Source organism: Haemaphysalis longicornis, unplaced genomic scaffold (genome assembly GCF_048455015.1).
Source record: "Haemaphysalis longicornis isolate Haplotype H1 unplaced genomic scaffold, Haemaphysalis longicornis Haplotype H1 scaffold_10, whole genome shotgun sequence".
Classification (NCBI taxonomy): Eukaryota; Metazoa; Arthropoda; class Arachnida; order Ixodida; family Ixodidae; genus Haemaphysalis; species Haemaphysalis longicornis.
In genome coordinates, this window is record NW_027526204.1 from 67410052 (window position 1) to 67433639 (window position 23588).

The 23588-nt window shown below is 46.4% G+C and overlaps 1 protein-coding gene across 1 annotated transcript in view; it reads right to left on the reverse strand.

Moving 5' to 3' along the window:
* Positions 1-12319: 12319 nt before the first annotated feature.
* The window catches only part of LOC144159881 (uncharacterized), a 71818-nt gene continuing 60549 nt past the window's right edge, over positions 12320-23588 (reverse strand). The window contains exons 2-4 of the mRNA XM_077691538.1: positions 18249-18562; positions 12578-13042; positions 12320-12446 (exon numbers count right to left, since the gene is read on the reverse strand). Of these exons, the coding sequence (XP_077547664.1) occupies positions 12320-12446; positions 12578-13042; positions 18249-18562 (906 nt within the window). The remainder of the gene's footprint in view (positions 12447-12577; positions 13043-18248; positions 18563-23588) is intronic.

A 23588-nucleotide genomic window follows, 5' to 3' on the forward strand; every position in this document is an offset into this window, starting at 1 on the left:
CGGCTGTTGCCATCCCGCATACTCTCTTTGGAGTGCTATAGAAGCTTGTCGACGTGTTTGTTCAGCCGGAATTAGGGGTTCATACTTTTTCAACATGTTTATGTGGAACAAGCTGGTTCGCGTGCCCAGGTCGATGACGTAGCCGACATAATTTCTTCTTTCCAGCAAAGTGAAGGGCCCCTTCCATGTCAGGATGAGCTTGTTCGTGTCGGATGGTAGAAGAAGCAATACTTGGTCTCCAGGGCTGAGTTGACGCCTTTTCGCCCTTCTGTCATAGTAGCGTTTCTGCACTACCTTGGCTTTGCTAAGCTGTTCGTGTGCAATGCGACAGGTGTCTTCCAGGCGTCGTCTCAGATCGACAACGTAACCGTACGATGTCTTTGTGTCCTGATCGATCCCTTCTCCTGTCCATAACTCCTTCAAGATGGCCATAGGGCCCCTGACGTAGCGGCCATAAATCAAGTCAAAGGGCGAGAAACCCAGGCTGGCTTGAGGCACTTCGTGGTAAGCGAATAGTAGCGGCGCCAGGTACCTATCCCAGTTTTTAGGGCTCTCCTGGCACATGCGGCGAACCATTTGCTTCAGCGTGCCGTTGAACCGCTCGACAAGCCCGTTGGCCATGGGATGATATGGTGTCGTCGGCAACTGTGCAAATGAGAGGAGCCTGCTCAGCTCCTTCATCAGGCCTGATGTAAATGACTTTCCTCGGTCGCTAACGATTTCTCGTGGGAAACCCACGTGGGAAAACATTTCCATCAACCCTTCGGCCACCTTCTCAGTCTCAATACTCGGAAGAGCAACTGCGTCTGGATAACGTGTTGCAAAGTCTACCATTGTGAGGACGTACCGATTCCCCTTCTGGGAAGTTGGGGAAAGAGGACCGATAATATCGATCGCTACTCGCTGAAACGGGGTCTCGATGACTGGCATACTTCCAAGAGGTACGCGCCCCACCAGATGTTTCGGTACGGTTCTCTGGCACACATCACACGATCTTACAAAGAGCGTGGTATCGGATCGCACGCCTGGCCAATAAAACTCCTCCAGCACACTATCCGTTGTCCTTTTGATGCCTTGGTGACCGGAAAGAATCCCTTCATGTGCAATTTTTAGAACGAAGTCCCGGAGACCGCTAGGAACGACTAGTTGTTCACTCTCCTTCTTCGATGGGAGCCGACATCGGCGGAAAAGAATTCCGTGCACAAGGACGAAGACCGTTTCTGCTGTCTTCACGGTAATTTTCCTGCCAACTGAGTGGAAGCAGGACTGAAGAGTGCGGTCTTCTTTCTGCATCGAAGCGAGCTCCGTTGGGCTTATGTTGAGTGGGCTGATGGAAGCTACAGGTAGCTGGTCCACGCGTTTCGCCGCACTCACGCATTTCTCCTCCTCCTTGACGGATGGTGGTGGCGCAAATTGGCTTGGCCTACGTGAACTGTCGTTGACCTTGCTGGACCTCGACTTCCGCTTGGAAGAGGGATGTCCTTTCGGAGAGGCGGAAGTGCGTTGCTGACCCTTCCAGTTGACGTGCGGCGCTGCAGCATCACGAACGCCAGCGACATTTCCCAAAATCACCTCGTAAAGAGGGTTGTCCATGCAGGTCGCTGTCACGTGGCCTGTGAAGAATGGGCAGTCAACATACACTCCGGCTTCAGGTAAGAACAGAGCAGTGCGGTCAAGAAGGTGCACAGTGATCATTCCTCCTGTAAGCTTTGAATCGGGAACCAAAGATCGGTTTACGATTACAGTGTTACAGCCGGAGTCGCGTAACACGGTTACTCGCCTTCCTTCCAGCCAACCGTTAGCGGTAGGCATTCGGTCCTTGGAAGCCTGGGAGGTTATGCGGCTTAGGGCCAAGTTCTTTTGTTCATAAAGGGTTGCCAGCTTGTCCTCATTACCATCGCGACACTCCGTTGGACGGCTCAGCGAACATGACGCTTTGTTCGCAGTGTCTACGTTAGGGCACGTTTCCGTTTTGTGTCCGGTCTTGCGGCGCTTAAACCAGGAAACAGTTTTTTGGCTAGTGGAAGCCCTGGTCTTCGACCAACGGTCGGCTGGCTTGTGCCCTCGCTTGTTACAAAGGAAGCAGTGCGGCTTTCCTTCGACATCCTGGAGGTCAAGCATTTTTGAAGGCAATGGCGGCTTGCTAGACTGTTTCTCGTCCCGGCGTTTGGCACGTTTGTAAGACCTTGGGCCTCGAGGTAGTTGTCAGCATTCTCGGCTAACTGGTCTAACGTTTGACAGCCCCTTTCCTTCAAGAAAATGGCCAGCTTATAGTGACACTTGCTCAAAAAATGCTCCGAGACTATTTTGTCACGGAGAGCTTCGTAGGTTGTGGTGGTCTTAGCCAGTTCCTGCCAGTTATCGAAATAGCCTAACAAGCGACCAGCGAATTGGCAGCCTGTCTCAGAGTTCTCTGGTTTGGCTCCACGAAACTTGGTGCGGTACCCCTCTTCAGTGTAGCGAAATCGCTGAAGCAGGGTATGCTTCAGCTTAGCATAATTCAGCGCATCATCTGCAGCCATGCGTCCGACGACACTCAAAGCTTCACCAGTGAGGCACAGGTTCAATGAGAACGCCCACTTGTCCTGCGGCCAATTCTGGCTCGTTGCCACGCGTTCGAAACGCTGGATGTAAGCGTCAAGATCATCGCGCCCTTTATTGAACGTCGGGATCAGCTTGTGGGGGCTGTCGTACCCATGGTCAACGCTTGTAGCTGCAGACGTGCGTGACTCTGCGCTAGCGTTGGGCTGCTGCTGTCGTACTTGTAACTAGAGTTCAAGGACCGGCCGCTCCGTTTCTAAGCGAGCTGCTGCTTCGCGATTCGCTTCCCGTTCCGCCGCGCGTTCTTCCCTGAATCTAGCACGCTCTCTGTCAACAAATTCTTTCAACTCAGTACCAGAGAGGCCAAATTTCTCCCCTCGGTTCACCAACTTCTCGAGTCCATTCTTGTCCGTCACACACACGGTAACAAGGCGAGGCTCTTTAAGGTGGAATTAAGAGCAAAGTCCTGTCGGGGACGCCAGATTGTGATGGACTCGTTTGGCCTTGTTGGTGTACGACGCGTAAGAACGGTACTCGAGAGGGTAAGAGAAAAGAAAGTATATTAACAGCGCCACCAGAAAACGAGTCAGCGGAAAAGCGGTACAACTGCGAAGCACAGCAGCAAAAACACATGAGAGTCCGATACCCCTAACCAGCATTCAATAGAGGGAAAAAAAAAACGTTCTCACAGCCGCCTCGACGGTGGATGTTCGGCGACGTCGATGACGGGTCGTCGCTAGTCCGAGTCACGGTCGAGCGCTGGCCGTCTGTCGCCAGCTCTGCCCGATCGAGACGGAAGAAGATGCACCACGTTCTACGTAGCGGGTGCAGCGCTGGTTCCGCCCTGGGCCGTGATCCCGAGCCTCGGCCAGTCGCACGATCACGCCCCGGTCATCTGCGGGTCCCACATGGGTTGGCGGGCCTCGACTCACACGCCTCAAACTACTCGAACGGGATCACAGGAACTGCGGGTACGCCCCCGGTCCTTGCCCGCTCGTCAGCTCCGAGTCTCCGCTGCCGCTGGAACCGTGTTCCACCTCCAGCCCTTTTCTTCCTCCTCCACGTCTCCGTGCGCCAGCACGTAGTCCACTTTTTCCAACAATGATGGCCAATCCTTACAAATGTAAATGCAGCTTGAAATCTCCGCCGGGTCGACATCTGCGCCAATCTGCGCCGCGTTGATAGCAGGCTTAACCCTCATTCACACAGCCGTGAAATTCTCCGTCACGGCACCGTCCCGTCAACAAAAAGCTACGTTGACGGAACGGAGAAGCATTCAGACTAGATCTACACGGGTGCTTTCCGTCAGATTACAGGGTCGTCTGTCTAGGGATCAGTTTAGCCTAGAATTAAGCGTTTTTATTATGAAAAGTAAACAAAATTGTTTGCGCTTACTTTTCGCCAAATTTAGCCGTAAACATTTGTTTTCTGATTAGCTGGTTTAGCACGGGGCATGGTTCCGTCATGGGCGGACAACGCCGACGATGACGACGACGACGACGACGCCGGAGGGACAAGGCGAGTGAATCAGGTGCTCTGCATCTAAAAATTACCGGCATTTTAAACTTTTTATATCAAACGCGATTTTTCTCACAATGGATATATCGAACTCTCCCGCAGCGGATTTTATCTCTCCTTAGGCATGCGGCAGGCTTTCCCGCAAACGTATGGTGGCTAGAGCAATAAATCGGCGCGCAGCGGTAGCGCGGGTGTCGCTTGCGAGTCCCGCGCAAGCTCGAGCGCCCATGTCGAGCACTTCCAAACCGGCCGTGGCAGAGCTAACCAACTCCACGCATGCAGGCCGTTGGCGCCCAAGGCGCCACATTGGGCGCTGCGGGCTCCGGTGTCACCGAACTTCAAGTCCGCGCCACTCGCTGCGCGCACTTGCTCGGTTCGCTGGGTTCGCCATTACTAGCTCGTATCCAAGCTTGTCTCCACCCTGTCGAAGACGCCGAGAAATCTGTACCGCTTCCGAGCACGAGCGAAGCCGTCGCTGCCGTGGCCCTGCTACGGCGATACTGCACTGCCATTGAGGGCAGCGGTCTTGGGCTTGTCGACTGTTTAGATACCGTGGAGCAAGCAGTCAACAGCAACGCGTTGTGCTACAAGAGGCAGGTGGCTACACGACGCAATTCTTCCGCCCGAATAAATGAATGTTTTCTTTCCGAGAAAGTGTAGTATCAATAGCGTACTGCAGGGTGGTAAGAGCTCAGCATTAGCTCGTGACTCCGTCCGCAGGATCGCTCTCTTGTAAGTTTTTGCTTTACATTCTATATAAAATTTTTGCTATATCGAACTATTTTACCATCCTCGCTCTGTTAGATATAAGCGGGCTTTACTGTATGTATTCACTTTTAAATGGCACTGCACGCGGCCATAGTCCTTGCGAACTTGAGCAAAATGTTTCAAAACGGAAGCCTAATAAAACCACATTGGATCACCTGCATCAGAAAGATTATCTCATTAATGCGAACAGCGGAATTGTGCGCAGAATTTCGGTGTCACAAACCATGCAGTCGACTAGACTCCAATAACGTTAATTAATCACGACAGTGTACATTAGCTGTTCAGGTCACGAAACGGCTACACACTGCGACGTTCGTCAAGGGAAACTACTGAATACCGAGAAAGAGCGGCTTCAGTACGCCTGGGGCATGCATTGTTAGCAGCCTCCACCACCTCTTAAATAAAACAACTCTAACGGAGCAAGCGCAACGAAACCGCCACGCGTTCCCAGTCGACGCAAACCAAAATAACTGCGACAATAAACGCGTGCAGTAAGAACAAAGTAACTGCGGCCGCGTTGCCCACCCTGTGGTCACGCCCTTGTTCTTCTGTTCTCAGCGTGGCCCCTTAGCCGGTGACCACCGAAAAGCACTAACAGCGCCAAATCATCCTTGCGAGTTAAGTGGCACAGAAGGGCCGCTAAATATTTCCGACGAGTACACGCGCTTCCACATGAGTTCATGATAAATCTTCTTTGCACTACTCTACTTACAATTGCTTGTACTCACGAGTGCAAGCACTCGCAAACACAGTACTCATAAGTGTTGTACTCAATGAGTACCCTGTACTCATGAGTACTACGTACTCATGAAGACTATGCACTCGTGAGTACTGTGTACCAGGGATACTGTTCTCATGAGTACTCATAGTCATGAGTACTGTACTCATGAGTACTGCACTCACGAGTGATGCAATTACGTCTGCATTCACTTGTGATCGTACTCACTGTTTTAATCTGGGTGTGTATTGACTCATCAACATACTCATTTGCGAGTTTGAGTAAAAATGGATGTAAATGAGTGTGCTCGCCAGTGAGTATGCAGACCTATGGATACCATAGAGAAATATCAGATTTTTGATTGATTGATTGATTGCTTGCCAGCGTTGCCACAGGCAACGTGCCTCGTTGCCAGCGTGCCGCAGGCAATGAGGCACGCTGTAGTGGAGGGCGCCAGACAAATTTTGACCACCTGGGGATCTTTAACGTGCGCTGAAATCTCCTACACTCTCGCGTTTTTGCTTTTACGCTCCATCAGAAAAGCGGCCGCCGCGGCCGGGATTCCAACCCACGTACTCGGCCTCAGCAGCGAAAACCTTTACACACTGAGCCACCGTGGTGTCGCCTCAGATCAGCTGATATTTGCGCGTGTTATTTATTTATTTATTTATTTATTTATGTATTTATTTATTTATTTTACAAGTACTGCCAGCCTTATTACAGCGCCTTAGGCAGGAGTGGGCATTCGGTACCAGTACATATCAACAAGATAGAAGACGGTAACCGAAAAAGTGCACAATATTCAGCACAAAGAAATGTTTTTTCTGGCCACTTTGGAAACAAACAAAAATTAAACAAGAAAAGAGACAACGAACTAGAAACTGCATAAAAATCAGCACGTAATATTTTTCCGTGTCACAATTTTACGGGGAAACACAGGAGATGAAATCTATGAGTTGTTCGAAAGTGCGAAAAGAAATAATGAAACAGCCTGGCTGGCAACAATTGGGGCGGTTAGTGCGTTCTATTCAGAAACCGCGCGTGGGAAGAAAGAATTTTAAATGCGGTAGTCCTGCATAAAAAGTCTTAACCTTTTTATCGTGATATGAGCGCGTGCAGTGGCGGCTAGTCGGTAGAATGTATAAAGTTTTATCTATTCCTGTTTTACCATTGTAGAGTAGGTAGAAAAATTTCATTCGGTACCGATAACTTCTTGTTGCAAGGTTCTCTAGTTCTGCAGCTTTTAAAAAACGTGACCGGGCACATGCGCCAGCTGTAAGAAATGTTAATAAATGTAGTAGATTTTCTCTGAATTTTCTCAATTTTACGGAAGTTGTTTGACTGTTTGCATACCAGACAATCGAAGCGTATTCTGTAATAGGTCGGAGAAATGTTTTATGACAAAAGTTTTAGTTTAGGTGACGCGTTTCCTCTAGACCACCTAAAAAATTCAAGTTGCTTCATTGGTTTTTTTGTAAATGTATGTTATGTGCACATTCAACCTAAGATTTGATGTAATTATTACACCGACGGATAGAGGCCGGTTGTTACTGCTGTAAGCGAAAACTAAGGACTTTTTCTTGCCGGTAGCGGTTATTGTAACAGACTTTTGTAAAGTAATAGTCATCTCCCATTTCGAGCACCATGTTTCTACTACAGCTAGCGAGGCGTTTAAGTCTGCCTGATCACTTAAATTGGGTATTTCGTTATACAAGATGCAGTCATCTGCAAAAAGCTTTATCTTGACGCCTATGTAACTAGCGATATCATTTATAAAGACGATAAAGAGAAGCGGCCCTAAAACTCATCCTTGCGGAATGCCTGAGTGTACATTTGCAGGTGACGATGCTGTATATTGATTTGTACACATTGTTTTATTAGTTTTCAATCAAGTTAACTAAAGGGTCGTTCTTTAAAAGCAGTAGTTTGAAGTGAGAGACGCGGCCGAATGCTTTTTCGAAATCTAAGAATATCAAATACATTTGGCTTTGCCTATCTAGAGCTGCTGACATATCGTGAACTATTTCGACGAGCTGGGTTACCGTCGAAAAGTCTCGCCGGAAGTCATGTTGTCTTGCATCAATTATTGCGTTCTAGTTGAAAAAGATGGAAATGTGTTTAAAAGTTATGTGCTCTACGAATTTGGCGCATGCGCAGAGTAAATATATTGGCCCGTATAATTTGGAGACAGACCGATTTCCTGTTTCTTGCATGGGGACTATTTTGGGGTATTTCCATTCGGCTGGGAGGTCCGCAAATGACAGGGATTTCTCCAGTATTAAGGTTAAATACTTTGAACACCACTCGGCGTACCACAAAAGAAATGCATTCGTAATTCCATCAGCTCCGGGTGATTTTTTTGCGCCCAGATTCCTCTGAAATTCTAACATCACTAATCGGCATATTGTGTTCATAGCTAGAAAAATGTCTCCGCATTTCCCCGAGAGGCAGAATGTGAAAGTGCGAATGCACGAGTTGAATTTGCGCGGTTCGGTAAGGTTCGCGAAAGAGAGATCACACACACACACACAACTACAAAGAAAGAAAGATGCATTTATTCACAAACACCTATTTGTGTTGTCGTTGTACTTGATTGCTAGAGCGGATCTTAGCTTTGAAATATCGTGTCAGTACTCCTTTAAGCGGGTGCATTAGCCGTTCTCACGCCCGATTCCTGGCCAATCCCCCACGTGGGTATGTGCCATGTCAGCGGCCAGGCAGCGCGCGCCCATCTCCCCCCGTTGCCAAGGAAGACGAGGAGATTCCTGGCCAATCCCCCACGTGGGTATGCTATGCGGACATCGCCGGTGGACGCAAGTTCAGGGTCGCTTAAGAAGTGCATCGCACTTAAAACTGTGGGCTGATACCGTCATCACGCCTGAACACAGAGCAGAAGTACTTGTTAAGCGCATCTGCGATTTTGGCACTCGCAGTTAAAAAGGTATCACCAATACGGAGTATGGGTATAACTATCTTTTTTGGGGGATGTATGGCTTGTAAGTGCAAGAGATTGATTTCCCAAGCCAGCTGTTCTTTTGGAAGCGACTTCAAGCTTTCGAGTGCTGACCTGGAGTCTGTAAATACAGCCCATTGATTGGCCGGCTGCTTTAGAATATACTGAAAAGCAGCGCGCAGCCCAGCCAGCTCAGTAGCTGTCGTCGAGGACTTGTGGCTCAATAGGGCGCAGATGGTAGTGAGCGAAGAAGGAATCGAGATCCCTATCGCCGACGATGTAGCCGTCATTGAGCCATCAGTGTATACATGAGTGTGGCCATTCTATTGGTTGTTAATGTGCTCCAAGGGAAAGAACTTTAGAGCCGGGGCTGGTATATCCGCCTTCCGCTTAAATCCAGGTACCGTGGTGACAATTTTCATAGGAGGGAATAGCAACGGAGGGTGAGAAGAAGAGGCTGAAGGCTCACACTGGGAGGGCAGCATGCTGCAGTACAGAGGCCCAGGCGGCAGCAAGAGGATGCTCATGTTGCCTTGCCACAACGCGCAGGCGTGTGCGAAGTTGCTCCATTGCCTGGAAAGCAGTGGGCGGAAGCCGTCTGCTCACTGTCATGGTTCGCATTGTAGAGGTGGTCTTCGGGACACCAAGTCATATCCTCAGTATTCAGGCCTGCAACCCCTCTGGTATTTTAGAATTCCCTTTGGAGAGAGAAGTCAGACCTGGGAGGCTATAGCGAAGTAAGCCTTCGCAGAGGGTGTCGTAAAGCCGATAAAGAGAGCTGACGCTACACCCATCAGTGCTGTTGGAAAGCATGCCGAAGATGTGCGCGAATGACGTTAACTTCTCTTTTAGGCTTCGGGTGTGAGCTATCCATGTCAGATGGCGGTCGAAGGTAACACCCAAAAACCTGTGAAGGGTGACATACGGTATCGGTACGCCTGCGGCCGTTAGCTGGTAGATTGAGACGTCCCGCTTGTAAATCCCATGGTGGCGCACTTGGCCGGTGATATCGCAAGGCCACGTGTCGCGAGAAAGGTCTCAATCTTGCTTACTGCCCATTGAAGTCTCGATTGGAGCACACGCCTGTTACGGCCCGAGCACCAGATACAGATATCATCAGCCTACATGGAGTTTTCAACCAATTTTGGCAGACATCTGTCAACGCCAATATCACTGAAATAATAAAAAAGAGTCGGCCTCTACAACACCCCAAGGGACACCGCGGGTCACGTTATGGAGGGATGTCTCTGCATCCGCTACAGATATGTAGATGGTCCTATCAGAGAGGTATTCAGACATCCTGTCATACATTCGTCCCGCGGTGCCTAGAGACCTCATTGTTGTCCGGACAGCTTCACGGAGAACACAGTGGTATGCCGATTTAATGTCAATGAAGACTGCAATGGTAATTTGCCGTTCGATCTTTGCGTGCTTCACATGTGTTGCAAGGGTAATTACATTGTCAATGCTACTCCGGCCCTTTCGGAAGCCCGATATTTGCGACGGATAAACGCTTCTGTCATTCAGATCCTAGTCTAGGCAAAGGAGCACCATCTTCTCCATGAGCTTCCTAATGCAGCTTAGAAGCGCAATACGAATCAATATCCGTAGTGTCTTTCGCAGGTTTCAGAATTGAAACGATACGAGCTCGCTTCCACACAGGCTCAAGACGGCCGGTCTCCCAGGAGCGGTTGAATATTGACAAAAGCCACCGCTTCGCATTGCCGCCTAGATGACATAAAACCACCTAGTTTATCCCGTCTGGGCCCGGAGAAGAGGCTTTGTTAACTGAACACCGAGCAGCTTCAAGTTCTGCCATAGAGTATGGTTCGTCCGTGTAGGGTGTGTTCGGTGATGGGTTCGCAGCCCTGGAAATGGTCGTTGGTGAAGGGCCCGGTGCAAAAGTAATTTTAGTGCAGAAGGCTTCAGCGAAATCTAAGTCACTTACCTTCTTTCGCAGAGAAATTGAGTTAAAAGGGTGCAACTGAGTTCGCGATGCACGGAGACCACGCACTGAACTCCATATCCTTGTCAGCGGCTTCCGAGGGTCTAGCTTCATTTCATTTCATTTCATTTATTTTACCCTCAAGGCCAGGGGCTTTACAGAGGGGAGTGGGTGAAAACAACAAAAGGTACAACAAAAGCAGCATGAGTGATGGTATACATTATCAGATAGTGCCGGCAAAAACGGTGTCAACTAAGATCCTTCGGAACTGTAGAGGCTCTGTGATGGCAGCTGTTGGCCCGGGAAGGTGGTTCCAGTCCTGCGATGTCCTGGGTATAAATGACTGCGAACATGTCGTAGCGTGACAATGCATTACTCCTACCTTATGCTGATGATCAATGCGTGAAGAGACATAGGATGGTGAAGGAATGAAGGATGTGCGGAGAACCGGAGTAGGGTAAAAAATTTTGTTGAAAAAACAAAGACGGAAGTACCGGCGACGAGTTACTAGTTCTGATAAACAAAGTGAGTTTTTCATGGAAGTGACACTCGATGTACGACTATAATTACGGTAGATGAAACGGGCGGCATTATTTTGAACGCGTTCAAGAGAGTTAGTCAGAGTTTCACAGCTGGGGTCCCAAATTGGGGAAGCATATTCAACAAAAGGACGCCCATTCACGTTTGGCAAGCTTCTTGAGATGTCTCTGAATGCGCTTTTGCGTGCGTCTGGCTGCTCGTATATCTTCTACCGCGGAAGTCTTCCGTGCGCGCTTTTCTGCCCTTCTACGAATCACCCTGTGATTTTCATACTCTATGTCAGCCACTGTATACTCCTTTGTCAGGCTCGCGGATTTGCTGCACAACCTCCGCGTATTTGCGATTGTGTTAATAGCGTCGTCCTATGACGAGAAATCACTAACGCTTGTCTCGACGTCTGTGGTGAAGTTACCCCAGTTGACAAATTGAACGGCAGATTTACGGCGACCAGAAGGCAAACCGTCGACAATAATGTAAGTTGGTACATGGTCGCTTCCATGATACTCAATGTCTGCATACCAGCTTGTGGTCGTTGACAATGCTGAGGAAACCATCGTGGCGTCAATAGCACTTGACATCCGTTCACAATAAAAAGTTGGTTGCCCAGTGTTAATAACACACAAACTGAAGCGGTCTGCAATGTCCAACAGGCGACGTCCTTTGACCGTCGTTTTCTTACTTCCCCATGACGAATGATGACCATTGAAGTCCCCCGTGAGGATGTGTGGAGGTGGTGTACGACGAATTATGTCCTCCAGGCGCTGAGTGTTCAGCGATGCGTGGGGCGGAATATACGCAGCAATGACAGTAAAGCAAACGCCTGCGTGTCGCACGGTAATAGCTGCGGATTCGTTCAACGCGTTAGGCGGCAGATTGTGTTGCATGAATGTGAGGTTGTTTTTCACGCATAGCAGGACTCTCGTTTTGCCACACCACTTGATGAGCGCAGGACTGCGTACGCGGATAACCGTATATCTGTGGAAAGGCGGGACTCCGAAATGGCAACAATGGGGAACTGGTGTTTTTGCACAAATCTGCGGAAGTCTGGAAGCCGCTGACCAAGTTCACATGCGTTCCATTGAAAAATTGTTGCTTTTTGCCGAATTTGCTGCACAGAGGGCGAACGTGTGGTGATGGGTGCCGCTACCGCCATTGTACTAGGAGAGGCAAAACGAAGTCGAGGAGCGTCACGACAGCTTTGGCCACTGGGGATGCAAAAGAGCCGAGAAAGAGGCGCACAGCTTCCATGATGGAGTAGATTGCAGAACCCAGGCCTGCCAAGTTACGTTCGGTCTGCGACTCGCGTTGTCCTTTGAGGCAGGCATGGGAATGAGCTCTAGAAGACCGAGCAGCAGGGATTGGAGTGACAACTGGTGTTGACGCTGGCACTCTCGTAGTCGTGGACATTGGTGCTGCTCTCGGAGCTGGTGAAAGGGCCTCTACTGACACCAGAGGGGGTGTAGCTGCAGGAGCAGGTGCCGCCGCGGTAGCTGCAGTTTCAGCTTTTGACGGTGATTTACGTTGTAGGGATGGTAGGGCCGGAAAGTCTTTATCCAAGTCCATAGAAATGGGCTTGTCTCCTTCCCGTGCTTGCCCTCTTGAAGATTTCTTGGGTGCAATGGAACGCTGCTCTTGTACAGCTACTTTCGCAGACTTATAGTCAGTATTATGGACCATCTTATATTTGTAGATCGCCTGCTCGTCGCGGCGAGCCGAGCAGCTTCCAGAAGTCGCTTCATGCTTCTTCCCGCAGTTAGCACAACGGAGACTCTCGGCGTTGCACGTGGTACGATCGTGGTTGCCACCACACCGAGTGCATCGCATTGGAAGCTGGCATACTTCGGACACATGGCCGAACCGCAGACACTTAGAACACTGCCTGGGCGTTTCAAGATATGCGTAGACGCGGTAGCGCGTGTAGCCTATGATGACGTGTTCTGGGGTTGACTCTGTGGCAAATACTATTTGCGCACGTTCAGATGTCTTGCCCAATCGTCGGACTGATTTGACTGGGATCCTCTGATGATATTGACAGCAGTAGCAGGCAGCATCTCCGGCACTTCTTGACTTTCACTGTGCTCTGCAGGTTATCACGGGCGTGATCCAGGGCCACAAAACCACTGCAATCATGAGTGGAGCGGTGGTATCAATCGACGGTAGGACGCGACAACGACAACGCAACACGCCTGCGCAAGCAGCTTCGAAGTTCTTCATTCATCTACGCCAGCGACACCTGCTATGCTGCCCACATCAGTATAAAAGGAAGGACGGAGCCATCCCCGACAATTTGGCAGCAGTAGCAGGCAGCATCTCCAGCACTTCTCGACTTTCACTGTGCTCTGCAGGTTAGTCTGTGACATTCATTACCACGTTTTAATACCTTGCGGACCTTTGCTGCTGCCGCTGCAGCCACCTATTGTTCTCTGGTATTTTTTCATTTGTTTGTTAAGTACACTGCTGTTGCCATGAGTGAAAACGAAAATGACGTGTGTTCAAGCTGTGATAATGACTGTCTAGAAGGCCAATGTCTGTCACGCAGCTCCTGTGGGTATTCATACTACTTCGGGGAATGCTCGGGCATTGCAGAAAATACGTTCAAGTCGAAAGGCGTAAACTGGAAAAAAGGGTGGCGTTGTGTCACATGCAGAAACGCGAAAGCAAAAGGTAGTCAAAGTGGGAAACAGAAGCAAGACGATGTGGCAGTTGTGCTCGCAGATATTCACAAAAAACTGGATAGACTCACGAAGCTACAGAGCACTGTAGAAAAGCTTGAGCGCTCCGTAGACCTCATGTCATCAAAGTACGACGAAATTCTTGACCACATGCGCAAACAACACAACGAAATAGCTACATTGAAAAAGAGAGTTCATGGCATCGAGATCCGAGAAGAAAATTTTGGGACAGACCAAGTGTTGCAGGAAATCGATAACCTTGAGTGGCAAAGCCGAAAACTTAACCTACAATTTCACGGCATCCGGGTCTCGGAAGATGAAGACCTTTTAATCAAAGTAAATGAAGTGGCAGCAAAAATTGACGTCCCACTTTTGACTACCAATGATGTCATTGCAGTGCACAGGCTACCAGCAGCGAGAGATAAGGTTCCAGGCATCATTGTCCGTTTGGCGAGGCAGTCCCTTAAAGATGGCATCATGAGCAAAAGACACGAACTGCGCACGTTGAACGATCAGTGCTACATTATGGAAAACTTAACAAAGAGAACTCGTGCCTTGCTTGCAGTCACCAAAGAATGGGCTAAGCATCACAACCAAAAACATGTTTGGCACCGAAACAACAAGATTTATGTCAGACGGGTTGATGGAGGCCGAGCGTTCATCGTGCGTTGTGAACGTGACCTAGATAGCCCAGAGTAATAACCGGCAACTATCTGTTACTCTAATCGCTTTCGACGCATGGCATGTCAACAGCAGATATATACTTCCTTCAGACTTCAAGAATCATTGCGGGTCAGAATATGCGCAATCCTTGAAATTGTTTCATCTGAACACCCGTTCTGCGGAAGGCAAAACTACTGAACTGGAAATACTTTTCGACCAATTCGAAATTGCTTTCGATGTAATTATGCTGTCTGAAACCTGGTATGTAGACAAAAGTGATGTGATTCTGTTTCCTACTTATAACACCTTCTTTTTAAATCGAATATCTTCCCGAGGTGGGGGCGTGTCTGTGATGGTCAAAAACTATTTCCAATGCGAAATGTTGCCTGAATTCTCTTGTGTAAACAAAGATTACGAAATCTTGACTCTTTCTGTTAAGCGAAATATTATTTCTGTTATTTATCGACCTCCAAGCGGAGACGCTCGTAATTTCTATTCTTTTCTTGAACTTTTATTGTCCTTTGCGAATGAAAAAAATACCATGTTACACTAGGAGGTGATTTCAACATAAATATGCTTGCTGATACTTTTGAAAAGAGGGAACTTGAACTGCTGATTAATTTATATGGCTGCAAGAACGTTATAACTACTCCTACGCGCATCACTCCTTCTTCAGCTACCCTACTTGATTTATTTATAACTAACATGCATACATTCAAAGCCAAAGCTAGAGTAATAATCACTTATATCAGTGATCATAACGGCACATAACTATGTCTGCAAGAGAACACCTTCGGAGGGAAAAATATTCCAGATCCTGTCGTTTTCCAAGAAATTACTGTACAAAATCTAAAAATATTTAGACAGAAAGTAGGAAATATTGAGTGGCAGCATGTGTTCCGAGAAACCGGCGCTGAAATCGCCTATAATATGTTTTTGAGTGATTTTGTAGTACTCTAGAGGGAGTGTTTTTCGTAAAAAAACAGTCCGGCAGTCAAAAAGAATTCGTAAACCATGGGTAACTCCAGAGTTTCTCAGTAAAATCAGCGTGAAAAATAGGCTTTATCAAAAGTTCCTGAAGTCACGTAATCTTGATTTGATTAAGGCTTTTAAATCGTTTCGCAACAAATTAACTAAAGAACTTCGGACAGCCAAACAAAACTATCTTTCAGAATACTTTTCATCATCTGCAAAAAAGAGTGATGCAACGTGGAAAAGGTTAAATACTTTACTAAATCGCACGGCTAGTAGAAACTCTGTCAGAAAAATGGAGATCAATGGTTAGGAGTTAATGGCTGGCTCTCTGGCTAATCCCTTCAACGATTATTTTGTTAACATCGCCAAACATGGCTTTAATGACACAGCGCTACAGTACATAAAATGCAAAAACGACAAATGCTTTTTTCTACAGCCTGTAGTAGATGACGAAGTTCGTTCCGTATTCCTAGGTTTAAACAATAGTGGAAGCAGCGATGCAGAAGGTATTACAATTAAACCAGTTACATTTGTTCTAGATTTAGTTGTTCCTTGTCTTACACACATATTTAATCTCTGTTTATCACACGGCGTCTTGCCGAAGCGAATGCAACAAGCAAAAGTTGCTGTCCTATATAAAAATTCCCCGCATTTCCCCGAGGGGAAGAATGCGAAAGTGCGAATGCACGAGTTGCATTTGCGCGGTTCGGTAATGTTCGCGAAAGAAAGATCACACACACACACACACACAACTACAAAGAAAGATGCATTTATTCACAGACACCTATTTGTGTTGTCGTTGTACTTGATTGCTAGAGCGGATCTCAGCTTTGAAATTTCGTGTCAGTACTCCTTTAAGCGGGTGCATTAGCCCTTCTCACGCCCGATTCTTGGCCAATCCCCCACGTGGGTATGTGCCATGTCAGCGGCCAGGCAGCGCGCGCCCATCTCCCCCCGTTGCCAAGGAAGACGAGGAGCGCGCGCACCCGCAGCTGTTGCTATGCGGACGGCGGCGGACGCTTCAGGCTCGCTTAAGAAGTGCATTCGCACTTAAAAGGGCGATAAAAATCACATGGGCAACTACAGACCCGTATCAATACTACCAGTTTTTTCTCAGGGCTTGGAAAAAGTTATTCTGACTAGGATGTCAAACTTCAGTGATAAGCATAGGCTACGGATGGACGCACAATTTGGATTTCGAAAACGGCGCTCTACGGAGCATGCTCTCTTAGAGCAGAAGGAATTTATTCTTAGGGAACTTGATGACAGGCGACTAAGCTTGGTATATTCGTAGACCCACAAAAGCATTCGATTATTTAAATCGCACGCTGTTATTAAGAAAGTTGGAAGCCTATGGTTTTCGTGGAGTACCTTTGTCACTTATCATCACACCTAAGCTGCAGACAACAGTATGTTCATATTAATGGCCATTCGTCTGGAATAAAACCTATTTTGTCAGGTGTACCCCAAGGGAGTATTTTGGGTCCTTTTCTGTTCAATATGTATTTAAACGACATTGTTAGCATAGACGACACAACTAAATTCCTTATTTATGCAGATACTACTTTATTGTTTTCGGATGTCTCAGAGAATGTACTTATAGAAAAAGCAAATAGATCCCTTGTGCAACTTGGCCAATGGACTAACGACAATGGGCTTGAAATTAACACGAATAAGACGAAGGCCATACTGTTCCGTCCAAAATACAAAAATGTATCCGTTAGTAAAAATATTGTGTTAGGTAGTTCAATAATATAATTTGTGAGCACTTTTAAAACTATTGGAGTCTTTTTTTCTGAACGTATGGCGTGGGAAGATCATGTTAACTACATTACGTCAAAACTGTCAAGTTTGTGAGATTAATTTACATTCACAGATCTTCTCTGCCACCTGACGTAAAACTTCTTATATACAATTTTCTCTTTTACTCTCACCTAAGTTACTGCCATCTAGTCTGGAGAAGGACCACTTTGACAAACCTACAGAGAATACATGTTCTGCAAAAAAGAATGCTTAGAAATATAGCTAACGTTCCGTTCGACCACCACTCTCTCCCGCTGTTTGAGAAATACGGTATCATGAACGTGCACAACTTATACCTGTACCGCTTGTGTAGTAGCTTCAAGGTGGATACAAAGGGTAACGGTACCTTTTTTACTGACTTGGCTTCACTGCGTGAAAAGGCGATCATATACCAAACTCGTAGTGTGAAAAAATGGGAAGTCCCCTCATGTAGAACGAACTATGGGACTATGGGGCACAAATGCTTCAACGAAAGCTTCCAGGGGTGTTGAACCTTCTCGCGAAATTCTCAAATTCTATTGAAAATATGTCAAAAACAAGTTTACGTGCATTTTTTTTCAACAATACACTGCAATAGTATCGTTTTTATGACTGTTTTTTTAAGTGTCTTCTTTTCTTGCATTTTTTTTATTTTTCTCGCCCTTTTAAGTAGCTGCAAGATGCCGCAACTACTTGCGATAAGCCATAGGAACCTTTAGTATCCTTTCTTGAGTGAAAATACACATCCTTCTTTTTAAAACTGTTCATACGGTTAGAGCACTTTATTGTAGTTAGTTCTACAAACAATTTTGGCGCTGTTTTCACTGTACTGTCTCAATGTTGATGGTTTTTTTTTAACTATTCAATATGATTTACCATGTATATTTTTTAGTGTGCTTGTTCATCTGTAAATGTATTAAGACTACTTATCTGCATTTCATTTTGTTTTTGTGCCAAAAAAACGGTTTGTTTAAGCTGTTCTGCCTGCCTTGATTTTCTGCATCTGTATATTTGCCTGGGTGTAGGGAGCCTGTCAAGCTGGTTTCTCCAGCTTTTTTTCCCTATCCTCCTTCATCGAATGGATGAAAATAACGGCATTATTATTATTATTATTATTATTATTATTATTATTATTATTATTATTATTATTATTATTATTATTATTATAGTGACTCAAGAATCTCAGGTGGTGTGATGTCTTTAGCTACACCTCGAATCACGCCGACACCACATTTGCTTGGGCGTGGTTCATAGGCTCTCACGGGGATTTCCGCAATGTTTGATATTATCAACAAACGCTCAGTAGCATCAGCATTGCGTGTGTCAATGGCCAAGAGATTAAGCCGATTATTCGGTCGCACTTGAAGCACTCCATCGGGAGCTAACGTTTCTAACCCATCCTTAACGGCTAGTGGGTTGAACCTAGTGATGATTTTTGAAGGATCCGTAGGCTTCACAATGACCACGAGTCCGTGTCTCAGAGGATTCTTCGGGGATGCATGTACATCCAGGGCTTTGAATACGCTCTTAGACCCTCGACGGCGCTTTGGAGCTTGAACTGTCTGGATGGGTGTCAGAATCGTCTGCGAGGTTGTTGGCCTCCTCCGCGTGTATTGCGGTGCCAGAAGGAGAGACCTCCGTCATGTCGGAAATATCATCCACGTTGTCTGGCAAAGGTTGTTTCAATGGAGAGAGATCGTGGCTTACTTGTCCCGGAGTGATCATGGATCCTGATGGAGCGCTAGGAGAAGCCGATGATCCAGAAGAAGCCTCCAGAAGCAAAGAAGCAGGCGCAGCCGGCTGAATGACCATGCTCGGCGCGACATCAGGCAGCGGGCAGAGAAGCGACCTAGGTGCTGCGCCCGCCGCAGGGTCCATTTCTGGTGTGTTAAATACAGCAGAATATTCAGAATCGAGCGCTAAATTTGCCAGAAGCTGCAAAAAATTACACACAGCTGGTTCAGACAGACCGGATGATATGATCTTCGTCGTCGTTTTTCCCCCCAATAAAGGACTTTACTGCTACTACTCCCCTGGAACGAGATCTCTGGTTCTTCCTGTTCTTCCTATTGGTCGCAGTAATCTTGACGTTTTTGGCGGATAGGCCGCAGCGCGTACTTTTAGCGTTTCTTTCGCGAAGCTTCACGCCTCCAAATATATAGCATTTACAGTCCAACATAACACAATCACCTAAACAAGGTTATCTTAATAATGGTTATTTTGATTCATGTGCGTTGTCTACTCATCATGAAGTTCGCGGAACTGACAATTTTTTCTGATCGAGCCGAATTGAATACGCGGCATTGTTACTCCCCGAAAAAAATATATTATACGCCTATTTTGGTCCGAGACTTGAAAAGTTTCTGTAGTATGGGACTCCGGCTCTGTTATCATAAGGAAATTGAACTTGTGGAAAACGATTCGTGAGACTCGTAGTTTAAAAGCGACCCCGCTTGTCCGCTGTTGCTACCGTAAAATCAATTCTTAATCTCACTTGTTTGTAATTGGTCGGATATTGTATGGGATATCAATTTAAGACACGGATATTCTCCGGCTAGTTATAAGTTGTGAGAACCACACAGTTAGCCATGAATAAATAATAAACTTGTCCTTTTTCTCTCACTGAACTGTTGTTAAAAGCATTGTGATGTTCTGATTGGGTTCACTGACCGGTCCTGTATATATTTTGGTAGTGTTGTATATTTTTATATTCTTGCCTAATTCTTCCATTTTTGTGTAAATGCGTGTGTTGCACTGTAATTTATTCTTGTTCAAGATTTAGTCCCACTGCCACCTATATGGCTTTGATCCTTGGGGTGCATGTAATTAATAAAATATTATAAGTAATTGTTCTGCCTACTCGGCATAACGGTACTAATGGTGTTACGTCAATGCATTCGCTAAACGACATTGGCTGCCGCCTCCCTCCCATCTGGGCGTCTCCATCACCAAAGCTCAGGTGATTTTTTCAACACAACACCGCAAGGAACTCAACTACGTTTGTGCAGAGACGTGCCGTTATTTGAACTGCATGCCGGCTGGTTTCACCGCATCGCTCACTATGAAAGCTTTCTCGAAGGATTTTGAAGTATAATATTTATTTTTGTCCTGTTTTAGTTCCTAATAGTGCGCTTTTCTGGTAAGGCTTGTAGTGTGTCCACTTGTTTGGACAATGGGGCAGTATTTTGTAATTTGCGAATGTTTTTGGCGTGTTCAGTACAGTGTAATTTGTGCACAATGTGCTTGTGCGCCTCATCTTTAGTTCTTCTCGGGCTTTGTGGTATGTAGTATATTTGGTTCCTTTGTGGTGTTTACAATTGTTTTTCATTTTTGCCCTCCAAACACACTCCCCTCAATAATTCGGTTTGTCTTGAGGTTAAAGTAATAAACTAAATCAAACCATAAAATCAAACCATATTTTTGTTTCTCCTCGTATGCAGGACCTTTTAGATAAAGAAAAAGCAGCTTCAAGGCGCCATTTCAACATGCGCATCCTGGCTCTGGCACTGCTCTACGCGTCGCCCGCTATTGGCTACGTCTTATATCCCACAAATGCACCGGTTCCATCGTCTTCGGAGAGCAACTGCACGCCGAAGTCAACAAAAGTTGAAATAGGAGCGCGCGCAACATGCACGTTCGTGCAAGAAGTTAACGTAGACGAAAGCAGATGGCCTACAAAGCTACATACGGTGAAATGCATCTGCCCAGACAAGCTGTGTACGCCGAAGGGTGACTTTCGGTGCACTGAAATGTTCACGTTCTTTTCGGTTCTTTACCTACGACAAGACGCCCAGGGACCGGCACTGACAGAGGAAACAATCCAGCTCCCAACTTCGTGCGTGTGTGCAACCTCCATGGCAGGCATAGCTCACCGGAATCAGGACAGAGTGGACGCCTAGGATGAGCCAGAAGTTGAACAGTCCCCTTTCCGTATACTGTTGCAAGTGTCAAAAGATTACTTTTTTTTTTGTTGAAAAGTAGTTCGCGTGAGTAGGAAATCTTCCTTAAAATAAAGCCATGCAAAGAAGCTTGAAAATATGTGTGAGATATAAGATCTTCGTCTTGTGTGTGAGCTCGAGGAGTTAAATAAGGGATATTTAGATGTGATTACCCATCATGTGGGCCTCGCACATTCAGCGTTGAGTTCTTCCGTGGCTTAAAAATTCTGGCCCAAAAGCTGCAACCAAAATTTAGATTTAACGTGTGTCGTTGAAACGCCGCAACATGTATGACTTCAGGATGTTTAAGGTGTTAGCGTAGACAAAAAGCCCGGGCCATCTCCACTAGCGTGAAACCTGCGGAGGGGCGAAGCACGCAGTGTATAATTGTATTCTTGTAGCCTTGGCGTTTTTGCTTGCGGCGATGAAACCGTTGGGGGAAGAGATAAAGAGCTTTGCTGTAAAAGTCTCTTGTCTTTGAAGCACGAAGCTCTCTAGTGCGAGGCGTAAACGAGTGTTTTGGTGTTTTTTTAGTGCGCCTTACGAAGCCCTCCAGCGCGTTTTGTAAATGAGTGTCCCTGTGTTTTTTAGGGGGCACAACATTCTAGCGCGATGCGGAAAAGAGTCTCTTGGAGTTTTAGTACATTGACTACATTAGACGTCGATTACGATGACGGCAGAAGACGCCAACAGCCCCAGTCTCTAATGGTTTTCGCCCCTAACAGGCGCCGCGTATCTGCATCATTCGCTGCAAATATCGTCGGCCCTGGCGCCCATGCCACGCAAATGCATCGCTTCACACCCAACCACATCTTACGCTGTTGTCTTGTCTCTCACTCCTCCCATGATACCGAAAACAGATTGCTGAAATATATTTATTTTCCGGCGTTTGCACTACTGGTGCGCCACGTGTTTGGATCTGTTTGGCTAGCCGCCCAAGCCGCCAGCTCCAGGCTTAGACAGGAGCTTTTTGTATTAATTGGCTGAAATTTTTTTGGACTTTTTTGTGTTCGGTACGAGGAAAAATTAAGCCCACGCCAATTTTATTGCAAAGAGCAGTCCTAGTTTCCGTTATGCATCATTATTTGGTTCAAATCTTCAAGATGTTTTCTGTTTGGCGAACTATGCGGACAAGCGCGAACATTCCTGAGATTGAGTATTTTGGAAATATTTTGCTTCTATAAACGTTCGTTTCCAAAATTCTTGTATTCCGACATTTGGCTGCGCGAGTGAATGGAGGGACGGACATACATACATACATACATACATACATACATACATACATACATACATACATACATACATACATGCATGCATACATACATACATGCATGCATACATGCATGCATACATGCATACATACATACATGCATACATGCATGCATACATACATACATGCATACATGCATGCATACATACATACATGCATGCATGCATACATACATACATACATACATGCATAAATCCATACATACATACATACATACATACATACATACATACATACATACATACATACATACATACATACATACTGACAGCAAGCCAGCAAGCCAAACAGAATAAAATTTTCGCATTCAAATAGCTCAAGAAAGGTTAGTATCTTTAAGTACTCCCAGGTGTCCTGTGTTGGTGCCAAAGAGACGCGAAGGCAAAATCTTTGACATGTATGCGCTGCCTAACCTCTTGCAGCCGTCTGAGTTAAAAACGCGAATGTGGGCGTGCTTTAACAGGAAGACACCGGCTAAACAGTGATTCCGTCAGCTCTGGAAGAGGAACATACCCCTAGGCGTATTACATGCCCGAAACAGATGTCTGGGACCCAGCGTTCATTATTGAGGCTCCCTGATACGAAGTTTACGCAGATAGTGGAATTCTATACACGAATCTCCACAGACGCCTAGTATGCTTCCTTAGTCCCCCACGCCTCTTGTGTCCATGTCATATTGTTTGCGTCCTCAGGATTTCTGTGGTCTTTCGGCCTGACTTGTGAAAACGATAGTCTTTTTTGGGCTACTTCAATTAAAACCAAAAATTTCAGTCTGTCTGTGTGTCTGCGTATACCTCACATTACCTTCCGTCGAAAGGTTAAACGAATACTTGAACGACTTGTCGATATAGGCGAACCTTATCCGAACCACTGTATCTGAAAACGCACTTCATACTTGTCAACATTGTTCAGGAAAAAGAAAACAGGCATGTTCGACGCAAAACATCAAGACTTAAATGGCGTTGTAATTTTATTATACATAAATAAACATGGTGGCTTTACTCGTAATATATGAAATAAAAATATACGTGCTCAACACAATATTTTGACGCACGAATACAACACGAGCTAGTGTCCGTGGTTCGTTCCTCGTGGCGGTATTTCAAGAAGTCCGACAGTAACGAAAGTTTCCAGCAGATGGCCCACGAAAAGGTGAACAGGTGAAAATTCAATTCGCGGGAGAAACGCTCCACCGTATTTTGTGGCGTTATCGTGGAAGAACGGAGAGAACGGAGAGCCTGACAGGTGGGCGGGGAAGAAAAGAGATAACATTTACGTAGCAGCGGAGACACAAGGCACCCGCCA